Source organism: Erinaceus europaeus, chromosome 10 (genome assembly GCF_950295315.1).
Source record: "Erinaceus europaeus chromosome 10, mEriEur2.1, whole genome shotgun sequence".
In the NCBI taxonomy this organism is placed as follows: Eukaryota; Metazoa; Chordata; class Mammalia; order Eulipotyphla; family Erinaceidae; genus Erinaceus; species Erinaceus europaeus.
In genome coordinates this window covers 89,841,721-89,863,729 of record NC_080171.1, presented here as the reverse complement: position 1 = coordinate 89,863,729, position 22,009 = coordinate 89,841,721, and the positions used below count along the sequence as shown (strand labels likewise).

Sequence of the window (22,009 nt, the reverse complement as noted above, 5' to 3'; positions counted from 1 at the left end):
TAATTCCTAGATACTCATGTGCCTACAGTTTCAATTTTTGTGGGACTCTTTGTATATGTATACCCCACTTCCCCAGCCCCCAAATATTTTGTTGGCAGGTCTTAGCTGGACTTTTATTATTTTATTGTTTCCGAAGGCGGTGGTTGGTCTGTCTATCTATCGCTGTCTTTCTCATTCTCCCTCTCTTCTTTCATTCTCTCTCTCTTCAAAAAAAAGAGTGGGAAAGAGGAAGAAAGGAGCTTCCTTTCTGTGGTTCTTCCTTGTGACTACTGGGAATTTAAACCTAGACTCTAGGAATGGTAAAATATGTTCTTTATAAGGTGAGCTATCTCTTGGTCCCTACACCCAAGCTTTGTTGATCTCCACTGCTCTTGTTGGTTCTGTTTGCTTTACAACTTTCCTACTCATTTGTATTCATTATCCCTAGCCTAGATCCTTCTATTCTTTTTTTTTTAATATTTATATATTCCATTTTGTTGCCCTTCTTGTTTTATTGTTGTAGTTATTATTTTTACTGGTGTCATTGTTGTTGGATAGGACAGAGAGAAATGGAGAGAGGAGGGGAAGACAGAGAGGGGTAGATAAAGATAGACCTCTGCAGACCTGTTTCGCCGCTTGTGAAGGATTCCCCTGCAGGTGGGGAGCCTGGGGCTCAAACCAGGATCCTTAAGCTGGTCCTTGCACTTTGCATCACCTGAGCTTAACCCACCGGGCTGCTGCTCGACTCCCAGATCCTTCTATTCTAATGTAATATACTCAGCTATTTAATAGCTTTATTAAGTGTGTCATATTAAAGTCTTAGTTCTTGATTTCCTCTTTTAAATGTGTTTCTTTCCCACCATTTCCATTTTCATCTACTATTGAAGTTGCTTGTCCTCAAAGTTGAAGCATTCATGACTATTATTTATTATTCATAAAATATATTTTTAGTATTACTTTCAACTTGGCCACTGCCACTCTCTTTCAGGGAAAAAAAGGATATTGTCAGTTCCCATCTTAACCTGAACAGTGGTCACTTAACCTCATTCCTGCTTTCTGTGAGTCCTTTAACCATCCAAAATGATGAAAATCCAAGTTACCTACCTCAGTCTCTTTCAGTGACTTTCAAGGACACTTAGTACAAAGTACTCATCCTGGTGCATCAGAATCTTCTTGCTTCTGTACCCCTCTACTTCTCCCAAGTGACCTTCTTTTTTTTTAAGACCCCAAGTTCACTCACATCACTGGGCGTTATACCTAGCTCAGATCTAAATCTTCTCTATCCTACTTAGATCAATGATGATATTTCTCTTCATTGGAAAAGTTTGTGGTGCCCCCATATAAAATGAACTCATCTTACCCATGTCTTTTCCTGTCCTCTCTCTGTTTTCTTTCTTTCTTTCTAAGAGAATTACAGTGTGTACCATTTCATTGCATCAGTATTGATTGATTATTGACTGGTTCTTCTGGAATGTTAGCTTAATATGGACAACAGTATGCATATAATTTTCATTACTTGTTTCTCCTACTTTTACTGTGTTCATTGAACAAAGTTGTTTACCTAGTGTAGGCTAAAGTAATGAATGAACAACTGGAAAGTCACAAGCATGAGAAGTATGCTGATGCTTTTCTTAATTACTACACAACTTGCTGTGTATGTCAGGCCTTTACTGAGGTGCTAAGAATGCAATGAATGTTCGTCCATGGTGGCACACCTGGTAGAGGGCACATATTATCATTTATGAGTACCTGACTTCAGGTTCCCTGTCCACATCTGCAGAGGAAAATTTCAGTAGTGGTGGAACAATGTTGTAGGTTTCTCCTTTTCTCTCCCCCTCCCCCTCAATCTCTCTTTCTTCTCTCCCTCCCACCCCCAGCCCCACTCTCTGTTTCTCTCTCAACAAGTTGAAGAAAAAAAGTCCTCTGGGAGTTGTGGAGGTGGACTTGTCCTGTATGCACTGAGTCCCATCAATAACCCAGGTGGCCAAAAAAAAAAAAAAGAAGAGGAAAAAAATTTAACAAACTACCTATGTAATCCATTGTTATGGCTGATACAGAAGGTTGAAATTCTGTAATAAAGCTGAGGCTTTTTTTTTTTTTTTGTATTGTTATTGGGGAAGCAAAGCGTTTTATGTGAATAAGAATGAGCCAGGGGGAAAATAGAAGAATCATTAGAAAATACTGAATGACAGTAGAAAATTCTAGAAGTCATAGCACATTTGTATACTTTGTGGGGTTTAAAAACTAATAGACCTGTGTAGGGGGCAAGGGAGGCAGTGAGCTTAAGAATTAAGCAACAGCTAACAGTACAGCAACTCAGTGGGCAGGGCAGCATATGGAAGGCATTCTCCTCAAAACTAGGAAGCATGGTTTGAAATTGAGATAGAAAGTTCATAAAAATGTAAAGGACAGGTGAAGGGAAGTGATATTAGTTAATGGGCCCACAGGGCAGTTCACTTAAACTGGAATAAGGATAGAGCAATTAGTGGAAGAGACTGGGAAATTTAAGTTTAACTCAGGTCATGAGGAACTGGGAATCCAGAGAGCTTCCTTATTATTGTGTACACAGTGGGGAGTCATTGTCGGCTTCTCATCACAGTGAAGGAGATGGAATGAGCCATCCAAACTTTAGGGAGATAATTCCAGCTATAATATTGAGAACTGCAAGGTTGTCAAGGTGAAAGCCAAGAATGAAGTGGGCGACTTTTGCAATCCCATGTATCTTGGCTAAGAACCTTGTTTCACTTAATCCCACAAGAGTACTTTCCTGCAGATCTCTAGACTTATTAGATGTGCCGCTGATTAGAGAAGGGAAAAATGAAAACACTAAGGTGTTAAGGATTAATTCCAAAATCCCTCACTTCTGTGGCATAAATTGCCACCTCTGCCTAGATGTAGAACACGGTGTAGTAATAAATAGAAACAGGAAGTCACTGAAGGGCTGGGTAATTTGGAAACAGACATGAAGGTAACTTGCCAGACTCTAGGGGTTGAGCATTGGCTGTGAAGCAATTTGATTGCAGGGGATGCCTAAAAGCCAGAATTGCTTTAACGGGGGGGGGGGGGGGGGGGGGGGAGATCTGTTCATAAACCTATTCATACTGCCTTGATTTATCTAAGAATTGTTTGTGGCACTTTAAAGTTCTAGGAATGTGTTAGAGCTGAGCAAAAATAAATAGACCTCCTGCTTCATAGACATTGCCCAGTAGGGGGGTGGGGGCACAGTAAAATCATCACACCAGTACATAATTGCTACTGTTCTGAGTGATCCTGGAGACTAGAGCTGACTGAGGAGGGAGGGAAAAGTTTCCTGTAGAATTGACATTCTGATTGAAGCCCAATAATTTGAGAAGTAATTTGCTAGAAGGGAGAAATATTAGTCTAGGGCCAGACTAATAATGTGTGGTTAAGTGCACACATCACAATGTTCAAGGACCAGAGTTTAAGGCCCTGGTCCCCACCTGCAGTGAGAAAGCTTCATGAGTGGTGAAGCGGGGCTGTAGGTGTCTCCTTGTCTCTTTCCCTTTCTATCTCCCCTTCCCCTCTCAATTTCTCTCGGTCTCTATCCAATAATAAATAAAAAGATTTTAAAAAAGCAAGAAACACTGATTAAAAAAATAGAAATATACTAGTCTAGATCAGCAGCAACATCAGAGGTTCTTAACTTTATTCCATGGAAGTGTCACTTGAAACTTTGTTACAAAGGTAAAGGCAGGGGCTTTGTGGTGGTTCATCTGGTAGAGCATGAATGGGGATCTAGGTTCAAGCCACCAGTCCACATCTTCTGGGGTGAATCTTCATGAGTTGAAGAGCTTTGTTGTGAGTGTTTTCCTCTCTCTCTCTCTCTCTCCTCTCTTTCTCTCATCCTCTGTAAAAAAAAAAATACCTGTAGGAACAGTGGAATCATAGGTATTGAGCCCTAGAAATATGCAAGATCTTTTTCTTTTAAGTTTTATTTATTCCTTACTCATATTTTATGATAGAGAGAGGCATTGGGAGAGACACATATGATCTCTCTACTCTGGCAGATGTGTTGCAGTTCAAACATGATGCCTGAGGTATGCAAGTATTGTGTTTAGCTACTGAGCTATCTCCCTAGGCACTATGTGAGTTCTTTGTCTATATTATTTATTCTGATCACCTAAAATGGAAACAGACTCATGATAGGTGTTACAAACAAACACATTTAAAAGATCAAGCTAATGGATTAAATATTTATGCCAGATAAATATGTTTATAGGCTACTAATTTAGATTTAGATGGCTAAGGCTCTGTTCAGTAGGGAGAATGAGAATGAAGCTCTTCTGGAAAAGAGAGAGAATGAAGATCTTCTGGAATTTTCAAAAGAATTCTTGCTAGAATTTCAGTAAGTGTGGTCATTGTAATGTTTCCCCCCCAAAAATAATAACTTTAGCTACTCATCTGGGGTGGGGAGGGGACTAAAGGATAACTTGATGGAGAAGAACCATTCTTATTTGCTTTAGAGGTAATAACAAGATTAAAATTCAGAGAGCATGAATTATTTTGAGAGAGAAAAAGGAATTGACATTGCTCAGTGTGTTTTGGAGTATCATCCAGTGAATTCAGAGCTGAAAAATGGAAAAATTGTATTCTCTTGCTTGATTTTAAATGGTCATCATTGTGCCTATTTTCCAGTAGCGACGACAATTGCTAATTCATGTTTAAAATCTTTCTAGTTAACCAGAACACTCAGAAAAGAGCATATATTGTTCCCTACTTTTTAATTTTTCTTTCCTGTAACTCATTGGATATAAAGGTGGGTGCGAGGAATAACATCACTGCAAGACTGGCCAGCTCCTCATGGGGCGAGAGCACTTCCACACTACGATCATCATCTCTGGCATTATGCTATTCCACTGCAGAATACTGTGCCCCTGTATGGTTCCGTAGCCCCCATGTCCACTTGGTCGATTCCAAATTATATTCCTCCATGAGGATAATTTCTGGAACCATCCGTTCCACCCCAGTTCCATGGCTGCCAGTTCTTAGCAACATCACCCCGCCAGATATTCGTCGGGATGCGGCATCATCTAAGTTCATTTCCCACGTCTACGCTCGACCGGACCTGCCAATATACGTGGATATCTTCGCCCACCCTGTCCAACGCTTGATGTCTCATCATCCAATCTGGTCTCCTACGCCTACACTGAACTTCTCTGTTCCAGACTCTTGGAAACAGAGTTGGCAGTCAGCTGAGGTAAAGAACAAACACCTCATCACAGACCCCTGCAAGCGTCAACCCGGCTTCGACCTAGCACGTTATGATTGGGCCCTCCTCAATCACTATTGAACAGGCCATGGCTGGTGCGCCGCTATGTCCCATCGCTGAGCCAGAGACGACCTGAACTGCCCCTGCGGCTACAGACAGACTATGACCCACATAGTCAATGACTGCCACCTCTCCAGATTCAAAGGAGGTCTCGAAACTTTACATCAGGCTCAACCTGATGCTGTTGACTGGCTACGGAAGAAGGGCAAACGCTAGAAGAAGAAGAAGAAATTGGATACCTTATACAGTAAAGGTCACAACAATATTTTCCAACCATGTTGTGGGTTCTGAGTGTCTTCTGTAAGCATCTCTGTCAATCAGTTACTGAAACTCAGCTTCAGTATTCTCAGACAGGATTTTCCCTATTTCCACAGGGCTGCCTATTCTATTCTGATTAGTCCTGAAAGAAAGAACTCAGTTTACTCCTTGAAGCTTTCGCTTGCTAAGTTCTTCCTGGTTATTCCAGGTTTAGTCCAAGGGCCCTTGTTTTCATGTGATTACAATTCATCAGATTCCACTTTAGGAAAATAAAACTTTTCTTCGCTCCAGATCCTTTGAGAGGTCTAATAATTTAATTGGCATAAGATGATTTAAAAGGAGATTTTGTATGTATGGAAAACCCACACACATGAGGTATAAAGAAGCAACTAGAGCCAAAATCTTTTAGGCTTTTTACAAAACAAACAAACAAACAAACAAAAACATTAAAAATACCATGGATTGGCAAGACAAAGAAATCAAGTTTGTAGTAAACTACTGAAAAGTAATAAGATTTGTTTATGTAGCCTTCTTGGCCCTAACTTTGCAGACCTTGGTAATAATAATATATGTCTACCTCCTGAAAGATGGCTTTTCTGTTTAAAAGGGAACAAAGGAGGGTCAGAATGTCCTTCTTGCACCAGCTGTTCCTGAAGTAGCTTTTAATCAACATAAACAATATACGAAAGAGTTATACTTTCAGGTAAGTTAGTCTACCTCCATTTACCATCAACTAGGAAAATTTATGGTATCTTAATTTTCTTGTGATGTTTGTGCAGTCAAATAACTTAAAATGTCTTAAGCCCTTGATAGTTTTTTTTCCACTATTACATATATCAAGCAAATTGCCTTGTTTAATTATTAAATCATGAATTCAACTGGATGCATGCTTATTTTTTCACTTCAGATGTCATCTGGGTATGTTTTTCTATCAGTCTTTTCTAATTTGTATTACAACAATGCCTTTGTTGTTTACACTTAATAGCACTCCATTCAAGGCTTGTGGGAAAACATACTCATTTTCTAATTTCCCTTGACCCAATAGTTTTCCAATATTTAAAGGCAATATTTTTGCCAGCGCTTACATAGAATTTACTGTTCAGTCTTTTTTTTTTTCTTTGAGTAGTTCCATCTATACATTTTTAATTTTGATTTCTTGACTATTTTTGCTAAATACATTTTTGTTAGCCAAATCAATACATTAACTAGTCAACTTTTTCTATGTAGAACTGGATAGTGAATATTTTAGATTTTTGTGGATTCTTGTGGTTTCTACTGAAACTATTAAACTTTTAACATTGCAATGCAAGAGCAGTCATCAGTAACACATAAACAAATGAGTGTGACTTTCTTCCCAAAAAGCTCTATTTACAAAACAAGCAGTGGGGAAAAAAAAAAGTCCCTTGTGAACTATAGTTGGTCCCTGAGTGAAAAGATTTTAAGAGATTTTGGAATATTTAAGATTAGAATGACTATAGATCCCCAACTACGGATGTTAAGATTGGGCTTAAGAGATAATGTATTTAATAAGTTGAAAAAAAGATAATTCTTAACTAGTTTAAGTAAGAACAGCTAAGCTTTCTATATAGAGTAACAAATATAAGAACCTAGCTGAGAATGTTCATTTGAAGGGTGCTCTGATATAGCAGTATACTTGCTAATCCTAAAATGTCTTAGCAAGAGGGAAATTGGCAATTAAATGCGGTATAAGCTGGGTACTTGCTGGAGAAGAAGTTGTTCCTTTTCCTCTTTAAAAGAGTAATTTGACAGAAGGAGATGAGCAGAGGTCTAAGTGTACAAGACTTGGATTTTAAAGTCAACTCAACCACTGACAGCTGTGTATTCCTGGGAAAAATCTCTCCCCTTTCAGAGCTGCTATATTTATATTTGAGAATTGCAGAGACTTTTCTCTGTGCTCTCTTGGAGCTCTCAGATTTTGTGATCTGAAAGAAAAAATTCATGTAATTGCAATGTTTAATGAAATTTATGATAATTGGAAAATAATTGCTGCTCCAAACTTTTATTAATCTATATTTAGTTGTGAGTCATGCTTGACAATTATAGATGCTTTGGAAATAAGCAGAAAAACAAATTGAGAAAACAGAATTTTAAATATTTTATTTATATGCAGTTTGTATAATCTCTGGAGGCCACGGGGATATTAAGATAATTTAAAATAACAATTAAAAGTTATGTGTTGTATGACAAACTCTACTTTTAGAATGCTTTGCCAAAGGAGAAATAAATAACATTTATTGAGTAGCTACTACTGCCAAATTAATTGCATTCATTATGCGTAATCCTTGTAGCAACACTGTAAGGTAAATACTAGGATTCCTATTGAAGTGATAAGCCCAGAAAAGATGAAGAATCTGTAAATAGTCATTCAGCTAATGAATGGCCTTATGCTCATGTAAAACAGACCTTTCTGATTGTAGCATCTGAGCTCCTCCTTAGGTCTGATAGAGAGGGCCTGTCCATTTCCCTTTCTTGGGTGCTCAGTGAAGTGAGCATTTGCTTTTTCTTGATAGCTTATATTTCATTGTCCTACAGAACAGAGAAATAGGAGGCAGTTAAGAGGGAATTAATTCCTTGCCTAAGCTGACTGGCATGGTGACACCTGGGTGAGTGGGCAGAGGTACAGGGAATAGAAAGTAGCATTGGAAAGCTTTGGCAGGAAATCATAGGAACAGTGTTCTTCTTCTGCACTGACTTCCCATCACTGATGTGGTCTTAAGTGGCATGGGCCTCAGATTACCTATATTTTGATGGCAATCATGGGAATCTTGCAGGTTGTCTTGAGATGTTTTTGGTGGCAGATTTTTGCAAGGACCAGCATGCTCCACAAAGTGGAGACAATGGTATCAGATCAGTAAAGAGGGTACTGAATGGCAGATCAGGACCCCAGAATCTAGCCCCTCTTGTCACCGGTAGTGCTGTGGCCTCAGTGTTATTTATGAAATGACAGCACTGTCATTACATGCTTGCTTCAAAAGCTCTTTCTTCCTGTTGTTTTGAGTTCTGAATGGCAAGACAACAAGACTGTTTAGTGGTGAGGACATCTCAGAAAACTCTGATGCTCAAGAGTCCAATAAAGCAAGGTCATTCGAAGCTGACTGACCCATAATGAATTCCTACTAATCATGCTTCAGGAAGAATTCCATTTGGTTTCCTGGAAATGGTCCATTTATAGGAACATTTGACCAATCTAAATGTGTATGTTTGCTGTGTTTCTTTCATTTCCTCTGAGGTTTCAATTCAGTGAGAAGCACATAACTCCATTCTAAGACACTTCCTTTGCATTAGTTCCCTTTATTTTCCTTCATTCCCATAACAGCCTTAAGCAATGCTACTAGGTTTGGAATAAAAAAGTTTTACACCATTATTTATACTGCTAATTAAGCAAACATGTTTTGGAACATTGAAAAAACATGCACAAATTGCAAGCAAGAAATATTTGTTATGTAAAGTTGAGTTAATTTCTTTACTTGTAATTAAAATTATTCTTAATTATGTTTTCAGAGATTTCCCTCCCTCTTCTCCTTACCTCTCCAGGGCAAAAATGCCCTTGAGATTTTCATGGATGCTGATTCCTCAGCTGCCCTCTCACTTAGAAGTTCTGGGGCATGGAGGCAGGCAGGGAATTTGTCACAGATGCCCTACTTGTTAAGACACATCATTTCCACTTCACATGTGCCCTTGAATTCACATTTCCCTGAACTGACTGGGGATTGTGTAGGGAAACTGGGAACATTAGGCAAAGAAATCTCCCTCTCTAGCTCCCTTGCTATCTTATATGTTCAGCTATTTCCTCTCCTCTCCCCATTCTCTGTGATTTTTTTTTTTTTTTTTGCCTCTGACTAGACTGCTGGAAATAATGAGAGGTGGTCCTCAAGTCCTCTTCATCAGTACCTGCCACATACACACTTAGAGGTGTGCTTTCATTGCACATGAACAAGATTCATTGATACAACCTGTGGAGTAAGCCACTCTGAAAGAAACCAATGTAAATATTTTGTTAGCTATAACCAGTTAGGCTTTGCACATTTATTCTGGAAACAGTGTCTAAAAATACTCAGAAATTTATGCCTCAGTTAATTCAGACCACTAGAGAAATACACATTTAGACTGCAATGTGTTTGATTCTCAGGGAATGGCTTTACTGAACATTTCTTTGGCATACATAGGCAATTACTCTGAGCCAATCAATCTTTGGTATTTTTGAAGACTACCCTCTGGCATCAAATGCATCTATCCCTTTATGAGAAACATTGGTAGTTTTTTGTGTACTATCAAAAATCTAAGAAATCTGTTTCTTCAAAAAACTTTAAACAGCTAATCTGCCATTTTTTTCCCCCTGACTGCTGAGTCACTTTCTAAACTATGTTTTTCTTGCCTGGAAGGAAGCTCAGAAAGACTTATAGTCTACTCCTATAAAGTATTCAGGATTTCATAGAATTCTATCCACTTTCTTTTTTTAAAATCAAATTGCATTTTATATCCCCCCCATTTAGTTTTCCATATTTAAGTATATAAATTGTGTTGTATTGGCATGAGAAAATTCAAGTAAAAAGGAAACAGCAAGCTACAGAGCTTGCTCTGTTAAGAGAGAAGGAAACTTTCTCTTCTTCCATCATTTGTAGCTTCAGTAATCCTCCAAATTAATGATAAAAACTCACGCTTATCTAACTTTTGCTACTGATTCAGTTCTGCTGGTGGTGTTTTCCCAATTCATGGAAGTCGAAATTACTTTGATTTCACCCAAGGCGGGGGGCAGAGAGAGGATATTTACTTAAAAAAAAACATAAACTGTGCCCTTTTCAGATAATACTTTGGAAGAACCAAGAGCACCTTAACTTTTTTTATTTTTTGCAAATATTTTCATTTATTTGTTTGCTTATTTATTGGATAGAAACAGGGAGAAATTGAGAAGAAAAGGTGAGATAAAGAGGAAGAGAGAAAGTTTTCTAACAACTATTTAGTTTTAGTCTCAGCACAATTAGGAGTTGACTCCTAGTTATGGTCTTATGTAGATGTAGAAATTAAGTTGGAGAGAGTTTATAAATGGTTAGCCCACTACTTAAATTCAGGTTCTCTGCTTTGATCAAACATCACACAAATAAAGCCCCTCCTAATCACAACTTACTACTTCCTGGTAACTTGAACAGTAGCATGATTATTTCCTCTCTTCTCACATCTCTCTTTACATCTGCCATTATCCAGTGTCCTATTAGACCCTTTCACATAACTATACGAACAGATCATATTGATAATAACTTAATGCTGACATTTTACTGATGGCTTAGTTCTGTTCTAGGTTCTGTGCATTAAAATTGTACATGACTCCGTTCTTCTATGGCAGATGCACTTCTCCTAGGTTGCATCTACATTTTATGGTGTAAGTAAAAGTGCCCGCAATTTCACAGCTAATTGGTGGCAGAGTCAAGTTGTAACCTAAGGCTTCTTCATCCAAAGTCCAGTCTGAAAAATGTGAAAGTGAGTGGCATCATCAGCTTATTTCCTAGGAGATAATGCATGTTCTGAAGGACACAGAGCCAGCTCTCCTGCATGTTCTCAACCTCAGTATTTCCTCCTTCACAGCAACATCATATGTGTGTATATGTAAATGGCTCATAAAGAAGATGAAAGGGGATTCCTATAAATACAGTACTTATTTCTTTTAAAAAAAACCAAAACAGCTGTGTTCTTATGACTTTTATCTCCAGTTTCATGTTCAGTTCTACAGCTCTGGCACCAGTCTCCATTTACCCTCTGCCTCTGTCATCACCCGCCCAGTGGGACAGGCCTTGCTGCAGCCACCCCAGGCCTTCCACCCAGGATGCTTTTTTAATCTCAGTCTAATTGGTTTGCCTGCCCTGCTGGGATGCTTAATTGGGCATAAGCATATTCCACTGATCTTGCACCATTGTAAGTTCTGCCTTCTCCTCCAAGGAGAAATTTGCTGGCTCCGTAGGCTCAGAAGGAAAGATGTACTCTGTGCTGTGCTCAATTCACTAAGAACTTACATGAAATTGTTTCTGAGCGAACATCAGATGGACAACACTTCAGGGAAGACTTCCACACTCTCCTTTGTAGTCCTCCTTTATAGACTTTCTTAAAAAAAAAAAATTAAAAGATGCCTTAGTATAGTCGAAACTGCACTGAGCTTGGAGTCATGAAACCTAGACTTTGATTGCAGCCATTTGCTATGGGTATCATGGGTGAATAAGTCAAAAATCGTTGAAATTTATTTTCTCAGTCATGGACTGAGCAGATTGTTCCTGGTGACTTCTGTGAAAGTGGAATAATGATGCTTTTAGAAAGGGTTCATTTTCTCTGTAAGAACCATTTTGCCACATGTTTGCATATGGAAGTTTTATTAGAACACTCCCATTTTTACTTGCTTGTGCGTTGTCTTTAGCTGCCCACCGTACAAGGATAATGCTGAGTTGAGACTGTGGTATGTCAGCAAAGTCTAAAACATCTACTGATTAACTCTTCACAGAGAATAAAAATGATTTCTTGCTTTTCTATTAAAATATATATCAGAATGGGTCATTACTCAAATTATTTTGGCTTTACATGTTATATAGAATTCAAAATTAAAGCATCTTTGCTATCAAATCTTTTTTTTTTAAGATTTTATTTTAATGACATAAAAAAAGATGTAGAAAGGCCAGAACACACTGCTCAGCTCTGGCTTATGGTGATGCAGGAGATTGAATCTGGGACCTCAGAGCCCTCAGGCATGAAAATCTTTTGCATCTCTGTTATTCTGTCTTCCCAGCTTTGCTATCAAGTCTTTAATCTATCCGGACCTGTGCCCTGCACATCCAAAACTTTGATGAATTTTTTTCTCCCATAACACCCCCCCCCATCTTCTCTCCTCTACTGATCTCCTCATCAGAACCTGCCTCCTTGATATTCTTTAAATCTGACAGATTCCTATCTTTCATATTTACATTGCTGTTTCTTCTTCCTCCATCCCTGTTTAAACTCTTGACATTATGATCTCATCCACATTTACTTAAAGTTTCCTTAAATGTTATGATTATCAAGAAGTCTTTTCCTCAACTCAACCCACCCCTGGGCCTCCCGACCTTTCTTTCTTACTTGTTTTCATAACACTTCTAACTCTGTCTTCATGTGTCTACTAATTCCACTTTACTAAGTCCACTCTCACCAGAATGTAAACTTTCTAGCAGATTTTAACCTAATTAGTTTACTGTTATATTCTTAGAACTAGAAAAATGGCACATGCTCAAGTTTTGAACATATAAATCAACCTTTTCTTCACTAACTTTGTTTAAATATATCTGTAAATAGTGCTAGATGCTTCCAGTTCTTATTCATGTATGTATTTTTGTAAAATGTATGACACTAGAGAATTCTGTTACTACTACAGCTTTTGTTCCACTGTCCTTCTGATGGTCACATAGTCACATTAATCTATCCTTTGAGAAGATTTAATCTGAATTGTTGGTCAAAGAGAAAAGAGTATGTAGGCTAACATTTAATAACACAGTTTGCACACAGAAAGGCTTTTGTCATGTAAACTTCATAGGTTTCTCTTTATCTCTTATGACATATAGTATGGGTCTGCAAATGCACACATAAGATGCACATGCATGCATACTCTCCAACTGTTTATGTCTACTCATTAGCTTCCATTTTTGCAGAGGAAAAATCAGTGTTCCTAACAAAAACAAACAAAACCTTTCCTTCTCTTTGTCTCACCAAATTTTATGCCCCTTTTAATATTAAATTGATAATTGTAATTAAAAAAGTAATTCTACATCCAATCCAAACTTTCATCTACATTTGTTCAGGGACATGCCTGTCTGATTCCTTTATGACTAAACTGCCATTTTGAATAGCAAATTATTTACTAGCTCTCCCCACCCCTCTTAAAATGGGATGTCTCTTTAAGATAGAGAACTCTGTCCGTGGTGCTGAACAAGCAGTTTCAGCCAGAAATTTGGAGTTAACAAAGGAATACCTCCCAGCTGCTGAGATTCTCTTAGGTTCTTGGCATGGTACTTAGCAAGTCATATGCATCCTCTTACTTAGAACATACAAGTATTCTAGCAAGGGAAACTGGGAACCAGAATAGGCTTCCTCTTAGTGTTTCAGTAAAACAACACAGATGGCAGATTCTGGATGTATAATATGGTAACGATTAGTAAGGCTGCTAAAAAAGAAAAATAACAAGAAGAAAGGTCTTGTAATTTGGTGCTGAAGTGACATCATTCCTTTGTTATCAGCACTGGTTATGCTGTTGTTTTTATATTACTCTCTCAATAGAGACATTAAACAGTTATTTAAGAGTTAGAGTGTGTGTTTTCTACTCCCAGTTAAATTTATAAATTGTGACATGTTAGTTAACTTGTCTGTGCGCATATTCACATTAGTTTGAGAAAATTAGACATATTCATGTAAAACTGAGAATAAACTAATTTTTTATATTTTAAAATTGCACACATATAGCATGTATTCATTTATTGTACATAAATACTCATATTTATGCTAATATATATGTATATACATGTAATTTTGTAAAATTCAAAAGTGAGCTGATGAGAAGAAGTCCTTCCTCAGAAACTTCACCTATTGTTTGCATTTCATTTTACTGATCATCTACCACTGCATGACAGACTAACTTACATTTTAATGGCTTAAGAGATTGATATTTATCATCTCGCAATTTCTGTGGATCAAAATCTAGGTTTGGATTATCTGAATGTCACTGCTTTCATTATACTATAATCTCAAGACTAAGGAAGAGTCTATTTATGAGCTCATGCGCATTGTTAGTGTTAAAATTAAGCTGCTAGTGACGCAAGGAGAGGGTGACACCAGGGAAGTGCCCTGGGAGGTTCTGGCCAGGAAATTGGCAGAGGGGGTTCTGGAGGAGGTGTGGAGAGGGCTCTGGTGGAGTCAATTTCATTTTAAGGTCTTCCATACCTGCCTTTAATGGTCTTATGGCTGCCTCTAGCTCTTGCTTATCTTTTCCCATGATGACAGAAAGGAAAAGGAAATGGCTCCACCATACGGCAAAGTTTCTGGAGGAGGAGCCTCCAGGGGATTCACCTGAGTCTACCAGCAAAGCCTGCTCCTGGAATTTAAAGATGACTGGCGGCTGCCCTAATGGCATTTACTAGCCTAGGGGGTTGCCAGTTTTTTATTGTGAGAGGCAAAGAGAATTAATCAGTCCTTCCTGATGGACTGTCGGGACCGGGAAGAGGGTGCAAGGGACCTTTGGATCATGAAAGAGAGTAGCTCTGGCCAGACGACATTTTCCCTGGACCATTTCCCAGGAAAAATAAAGAGGATGGTCAAAGAGGGAGGGGAACCTTAATTGGTGGGGCTTCTGTGCAAAGTGCCAATGTCCCTCTTGAGGATCACACCATGCACTCTCTAAGAGTGCTTGGAGCCCCAGGTACTAGCAATTAGAAGGGATTTTACCCCTATTCACAGGAATCACTCACCCGATTCCCACCAGATTTTATGACCGCAGAGTCCCTGTTCAGGCACCAGGTGTGGGGGCCTTTTCTCCTCTGCACATCTGCTGGCAACCGGGGAGGTGGGGGAAGAGGGGCCACCCTGGGCTACAATCAAGCAGATATACCTAAGGGTTAGGAAAAGGTTAAGATAATCATTAAGCCACACACACAATATAGGGTTAAGTCCTGACCTATCAGGTGTTTGGTCATTACTGGGAAGTTACCATATAAGGTCTGGTCATGAGCTCACCAAGTATAGGCTGGCTCCTCTCTAAAGGTGAATCAGGAACAACTCAGGGCAGAGGGGAAGTGGCAGTTAAGCAAGACCAGGATATCTGTGGTGGGTTTCAGTCAGCCATATATGGTAATTTAGGGCCTTTGTTCAAAGGGAATGAGGAAGCATGTCCAGGAAGGTTCCTGGTCTGGAAAATTCCAGTCATCATAAGGTCACAAGTTCAGGTGGGGACCTGCCTACCATCCCTCTTGGAAGGAGGGGCTCAGGGTTGACACTCTCAGACTCTCATGGAAATAATGGCTTGGACTTCCCAGACAGTGGGCCCTTCCCCACATATTATGTTGTTCCTGGTGGAGATGACCAGTGACAGTGGAGAGAGGGATCTGTTAGAGGTCTAGGCCCATCATGTCTGTGTGGGAATCCTAGGACTCCCTGACCAGGGCCCAGGTGATGGGGTGGCCTAGTAGTGACCAAAGAGTCACCATTAAAGTATGCAAGTTTCCTGCCCATATCCAGCTTTTATAATCCTTACTTTGTCGGACAAAGTTGGCTTTGGAGTGATTGAGAGACGTGAAATAGGAAGTAGGTGAGGAGGATGTCAAGGTCCAAGTAGAAACTATTTGACTAGGTACTTTCTGGTGTCTTTTTTTAGGTCTTTCTACTTACTTACTGCATTTATTGACTCACTGCAAACTATCGTGTGCTATTGCTTTTAAGGATTATATTTTCCTTCAATATATGGATATATGTATACAGAAGCCCTATCTCACGGGCCCTGATCTACATCCAGGTTCTATAACTTTGTTAGGAAAAAAGCCACCTGAAATGGAACTGAAGTATCCTGTGAGCTAGTAAAAGTCTCACCAGAGTAATGAAGCTAGAGGGTTGACATTCCAAGCCTGACATATCTGGACATGATCCGATCTTATAAAGCGATGCCACCAGTTGCTTCTGTTCTCCCTGGTCTAAGCTTATAGGTGATTTAATATTTCAAAGAACAAGTTATTATTAGAAATGTATTAACAATTTGAGTCCATTGTTAAAATTCAGTCTGATTACCAATTTGAAGTCTTAAGTGCTTAGGCTGAAGGAATCTATACTCAAAGTATGATCTATGCATCAAAAAGTTTGAGACATTCAATCCATTTTTCCCCCTCTCATACAAATTGAATAGTGGTTTGTGAGACTATAAGTTAGTAGGAGTGTATATATATATATATATATATTTTTTTTTTTCCTCCAGGGTTATTGCTGGGCTCGGTGCCTGCACCATGAATCCACCGCTCCTGGAGGCCATTTTTTCCCCTTTTTGTTGCCCTAGTTGTTGCAGCCTTGTTGCAGTTATTATTGCCATTGTTGACGTTGCTTTGTTGTTGGATAGGACAGAGAGAAATGGAGAGAGGAGGGGAAGACAGAGAGAGAGGGGAGAGAAAGATAGACACCTACAGACCTGCTTCACCACCCGTGAAGCTACTCCCCTGCAGGTGGGGAGCCGGGGGCTCGAACCGGGATCCTTACGCCGGTCCCTGCGCTTTGCGCCACGTGCGCTTAACCCACTGCGCCACCGCCCGACTCCCAGTAGGAGTGTATATTAACACCATTCCCACCATGAAAGGTCTGTGTCCTAGCACACACACACACACACACACACACACACACACACACACACACACACACACACACACACACTCACACACACACACACACACACACACACACACACACACACCCCAGTGAAGCTGAACATCTATGCTCACCCTCCACCCAGATATATTTACTTTGGTGCCATATTCCAAACTCAGTCAGATACTGCTTTGAGTTTCTCTTTCTGTTCTTATTTGTCAACTTCTGTTTATGAGTGGGATCACCCCATATTCATCTTTGTCTTTGTGGTTTATCTCACTTACCATAATTCCTTCTAGTTCCATACAGGATGGCTCAGAGAAGGTGGGTTAATTGTTCTTAATAACTGTGCCGTCTTTTTTAAAAATCTTTTTTTAAAATCATATTTCTACTAATCTAAATCCAAATAAAACTCCAAAATAATAGTCCTGCCCTGACCTTCTCTGTATGTTTTTTACCCCCTGGGAACCCAAGAAGTTTATGTATCCTGTACTCTAATTTACAACAAACTGGAAATCTCTTCCCCACCAGACTATAAATTTCTTAAAGACATGAGACTATAATGTTTTCATTCACCTACTGAAGCCCTCATACATTTCACCAGTGATGTGTCCTGAAAGAACACATTCCATGAAGATGATTCATTTAATAAGTACCTACAGTGTGTAAATTGCTTGGCTTATAACTTGAACTTTTTCTTGAGTTATAGACAAGGATTTCAGAAGCAGGCACAGACTATAAGCACTGAGGTCTGAGAGTATATTCCATTTTGAAAGGTTTTGTATCAGATCCAGCTTTCTCTGCATCAGGGGTCAAACTTCACTACTGAATTACCGGCCATAACCTGGCCTGACTCCTACCCTATTCCACTTCTTTGTGCTTCCTGCCCCTTCCTTCATCTGTCTCTCCCATTTTGTGGCAGGCAAAAAAGACCTTTTCATTAAACTCTGCTTCCCATCATTTATCTAGGCTGACCTTACAGTCCCCTTCCTTGGCTAGTCTGTTTTTCTCCAGAGACTTAGAGCTTGTAATTCAGGCAGGCCAGAAAAGCTGGCTTTTCCATGTGTAACTCCATCTTTGGTAGTAACTGAAGTCATTTTTAAAGCAAAAATAAGTTAAACACCCTTTGAATTATTTTTTCTTTATTTTTCTTTGTTGAGAGCTTAAATTTTTATAGTACAGATGTTGGCATGTGGGTACACTTTCTCATCTCATCAAGATAGGTGTCTGCAAAACTCTCTCCCAAACTAGGCCCATCATCGTTACCAAGACTGTTTGTTTTCGATACTCTTTGGTCATTGTTCAGGAAAGTTTGATGGTTTGCCTGTCTCTGAATTTGTAAGGAAATGCATTTTCAAAACTATCTTTCACATTGGATTAGTGCCTGGCAGCTTCCAAAAGTATTTTCACACTCCATGTTTCATGTCATTTTTGTACAAGCAACAGGAAGTAGATAATACTAATTGGATAGTGAAATGTAGGTAGGGAGAAATGACATGCTCTGTTCAAGAGGGCACTATGTAATTTGCAAGAGACAACATGGAAACTTGAGTTGGAGTCCCAAACTCAATGCTTTTAGTTTTTATCTACTTTATCATTATTGAAACATGATTTCCCCCCACATGATATTTAGAACATCATTTAAGTTCTTTCTAGTAGTTGTTGCCCAGTGACTACATTTTAATAATTTAAATTAAGCTGAGCTCTGTGCTAACTATTTGATTTTGGAATTTCTGTATGTCTTAGATTTTGTTCTAATGTACAGCTTCCTTTTCTAGCCCTTGTTTCATTTCTAGTTCTTTCTTTACATTCTTCTTTCTACTGATTTATTTGTTCATGCATCTAGCATTATTATGAATCAGCTTATGTACAATTCACCAGGTACCAAAGAAGATTCTATCTCTAATGTATCATTCACATCCTTCTCACTGCTATCAGTTTCTTATTTAATTACTTTTCTGTTTTTCCTCATTCTCTGCGCCTCTAACCTAATAAATGTCACTGATTTTTGTTTCCCTGATGTTTTATAAGTAACATGTTATGATTGTATCTGTTTGGTTCACTGCAGGATGCTGGGGAAGAGAACATTACTCAAAAAGTTGTTGACTGAGAAAGATTGAGAGTTGCAGATCTACCACTTGAAAAATATTTATGAATTAATTATGGCTATTCACTTGCCTCTGGAGCATTGCCCAGATGGGATGGTTGGATGGACTTCAGTTTGGGGCTAGAGATAGTATACTGATGAGTCACACTTTTCTCTCTTACCCCAGGGAGTTTGCCCGTTGGAAGGTGAGGAACATAGCCATTGAGAGGAGAGACTTGGTTCGCCATCCAGTCCCCCTCATGCCGGAGTTTCAAAGGAGCATCCGTCTGCTTGGTAGGAGACCCACCACTCAGCAGTTCATCGATACCATCATCAAAAAGTACGGCACCCACCTCCTTATCTCTGCCACCTTGGGAGGTATGTCAGCAGCTGCTGTAGCACAGTCTTATCATGACTTTGCATATGGGATGGAAGAAAGGTGGGATGCCCTGGGATCAAATCTGCTTAAACATCTGACATAATACATCATTCAGAGGCATAGATTGCAAGAGAATAAGTGTGAGAATAAGAGTAAGAATTTTACTCATATCAGAACATTCTGTTTAGTTTTTCAGTCTAACTTGAGGTAATTATTTTTTTGTAGAAATGTGGTTTTACATTGGAATGAGCTCAGTTCATTGGGACTACTTAATACGATTAATATGTTTGTTCCTTTATAACTTATTTTGATCTGAGAAAATAATTAAATTTCAGATACTATTTAGAGATCACCTATATATATATATATATATCCAGTGTCTGCATAAGATCTAGTAGTTTAAAGTTACTGTTTTGCAGACAGTGTGTCTGACATTTGTAGCTTTTGCAGGTTTATAGAATGTTTATAGAAATGTTGAATAATAGCTCCTCCCTGTACAGTCTTCACTCTTTCCATAGCATAAAGTCCAATCAATTAATAATAAAGGAGCAAGGTTAAAAGGATTAGATAAGAAAGGAAAGAAGTTAGAAATTGGTAGAGACTAGTGCATTTAAATGCTTATGGGAATCTGAGAGATTATAGTGATTATGCAAAAGATTTTATGCCAGAGTTTCCAGGGTTCTAAATTCAATCCTTAGTACCACCTTAAACCACAGTTAAGCTGAGCAGTTCTCTGGTTTATGGGGGGGGGGAAGCAAAGTCTTCTATGTCTTTGTTTCATGTATCATTTTGTACTATAAGCTAGGATCCATTAGACATGAGTTTGGTGATATGATTATCTAGTCTACTGACTTTTGAGAGAGTACTATCTCACCAGCTCATTAAGTTCATTATTGTGTTTATTTATAGTAGATGCCAGGAAAAAAATTATTGGTGGAGACATGGTGGATGAGTTGATATATAGTTATAACACTTGGCATGTTTCTTCAGAGGAGGGGTGAGTACCACAAGATAGAGTGGTTGGTACATATTTCATGGGGAAAATGGCAATTTAGCTAGGGAGAGGTAAAAGAAAGGTGGTGAAGCTTTCTAAGCTGACTGGATAGTATTCATTTTAAGGAAGACCACATTAGTAATTTGTAAAAATGGCAACTGTGAGTAACGAGAATTCTAAGGCAGTTTTACTTACTCTTATAATAATATTAGCAATTGAACATGGAGCACTGGCCCATGACAGCCATTGTGCATTGTTTTAGACTCAAAAACTAAGTATTATATCACAGATTCCCCAATTTATATAAATGTAAACTAACACTCAGAAAGGGAGTAACTGCTGAATAACAAAACAAAACAAAAAAAATTCTGCTTTTTTTTTTCCTGTTGCTTCATTGTTCGGAGGTGATTTTATTAAATACTGTGAGGCCTCTGCCTCACAGAGAGGGAAAGACACCAGGCACTTCAAGCACTAATGGTTTCTCCAGTGCTGTGAGTAACAGCTTTGAAACTGGGTTGCACATGTGGCATAGATGGTGCAAAATATAGGTGAGCTACTTTTCCAGCCCTCATTTTCCCCTATTTTTTTATTGATTTAATGAGCAACAAGACTGTAGGATAAAAGGGGTACAATTCCACACAGTTCCTGCCACCAGAGTTCCCTATCCCATTCCCCATTGGAAGCTTGCCTATTCCTTATCCCTTTGGGAGCATGGACCTAGAATCATTACGGGGTGCAGAAGGTCTGGCTTCTTTGGTTGTTTCTCCGCTGGACACAGACATTGACAGCTTGAGCCATACTGTTTTTATCTTTCCCTGTTCAGACAGGGCTCTGGAGAAATGGGATTCCATGATCCATTGGTGAGGTAATCTGTCCAGGGAAGTCAGGCATCATGGTAGCATCTGCAACTTGGTGACTGAAAAGCATTATGATATAAAGCAGAACAAATTAATAATCAGAAATCTAAAGGTAAGAATATAGCAGGTGATATTTTGGGTCTCCATTTTGGAAGAAGCCCATTTTGGGTATATTCCAAGGGGCCCATGCCTTTGCTAATTTTTGCCTGAACCCCACAATTATCATGCAGGTGGGCTAAAGGTATTCTCTAGAGAGGATGTCAAAGTTGGACATGGGACTAGAAAGCTGGATCAAAGAAGAGAGTAGCTCCAAAATATGGGTAAAGTAAATAAATAGTGTTAATTATCAACCCCATCAGTCTGATCAGGGACCCATATTCAGCACAGGAGCCTGTGCAACTTCTGCACCCCTATAGGTCTGAGCTTGCATTCAGTGGTCATAGCTAAAATCATTTTAGGCTGTACTTATTTGAGGACCCATCTTCCTCGAGTGATAGAGCATTTTGACTCAGCCTCCTTTTGGAGAGTGAAGTCCCTACTGTTGTTGTACTACAGTGAGGACAAGGTCCTATGGAGGTCCCCATGAGGATCCATGATGCTATACCTAATGGAGATTGCTAGAAATGGTAGAGAAGGAGATCTGTTAGAGGTCTAGGCCCATCATATCTATGTGGGCACCCCAGGATTCCTTAACTAGGGCCTCAGATGATGGGATGGCCTGGTCATGACCAAAAGGGCCACCATGAAAGTGTGTTGGTCTCTTGCCCTTATCTAGCTTTTGTAGTACTTTCTTTATCTAACAAGG

At 39.1% G+C, this 22,009-nt stretch overlaps 1 protein-coding gene across 2 annotated transcripts in view; it reads left to right on the top strand.

Annotated features, from left to right (window-relative positions):
* BRINP1 (BMP/retinoic acid inducible neural specific 1) overlaps positions 1-22,009 on the top strand; it is a 229,445-nt gene that overhangs the window by 121,812 nt on the left and 85,624 nt on the right. For both annotated transcript variants that reach the window (XM_007528939.2, XM_060200052.1), the window contains exon 3: positions 19,162-19,352. In XM_007528939.2, the coding sequence (XP_007529001.1) occupies positions 19,162-19,352 (191 nt within the window). The remainder of the gene's footprint in view (positions 1-19,161; positions 19,353-22,009) is intronic.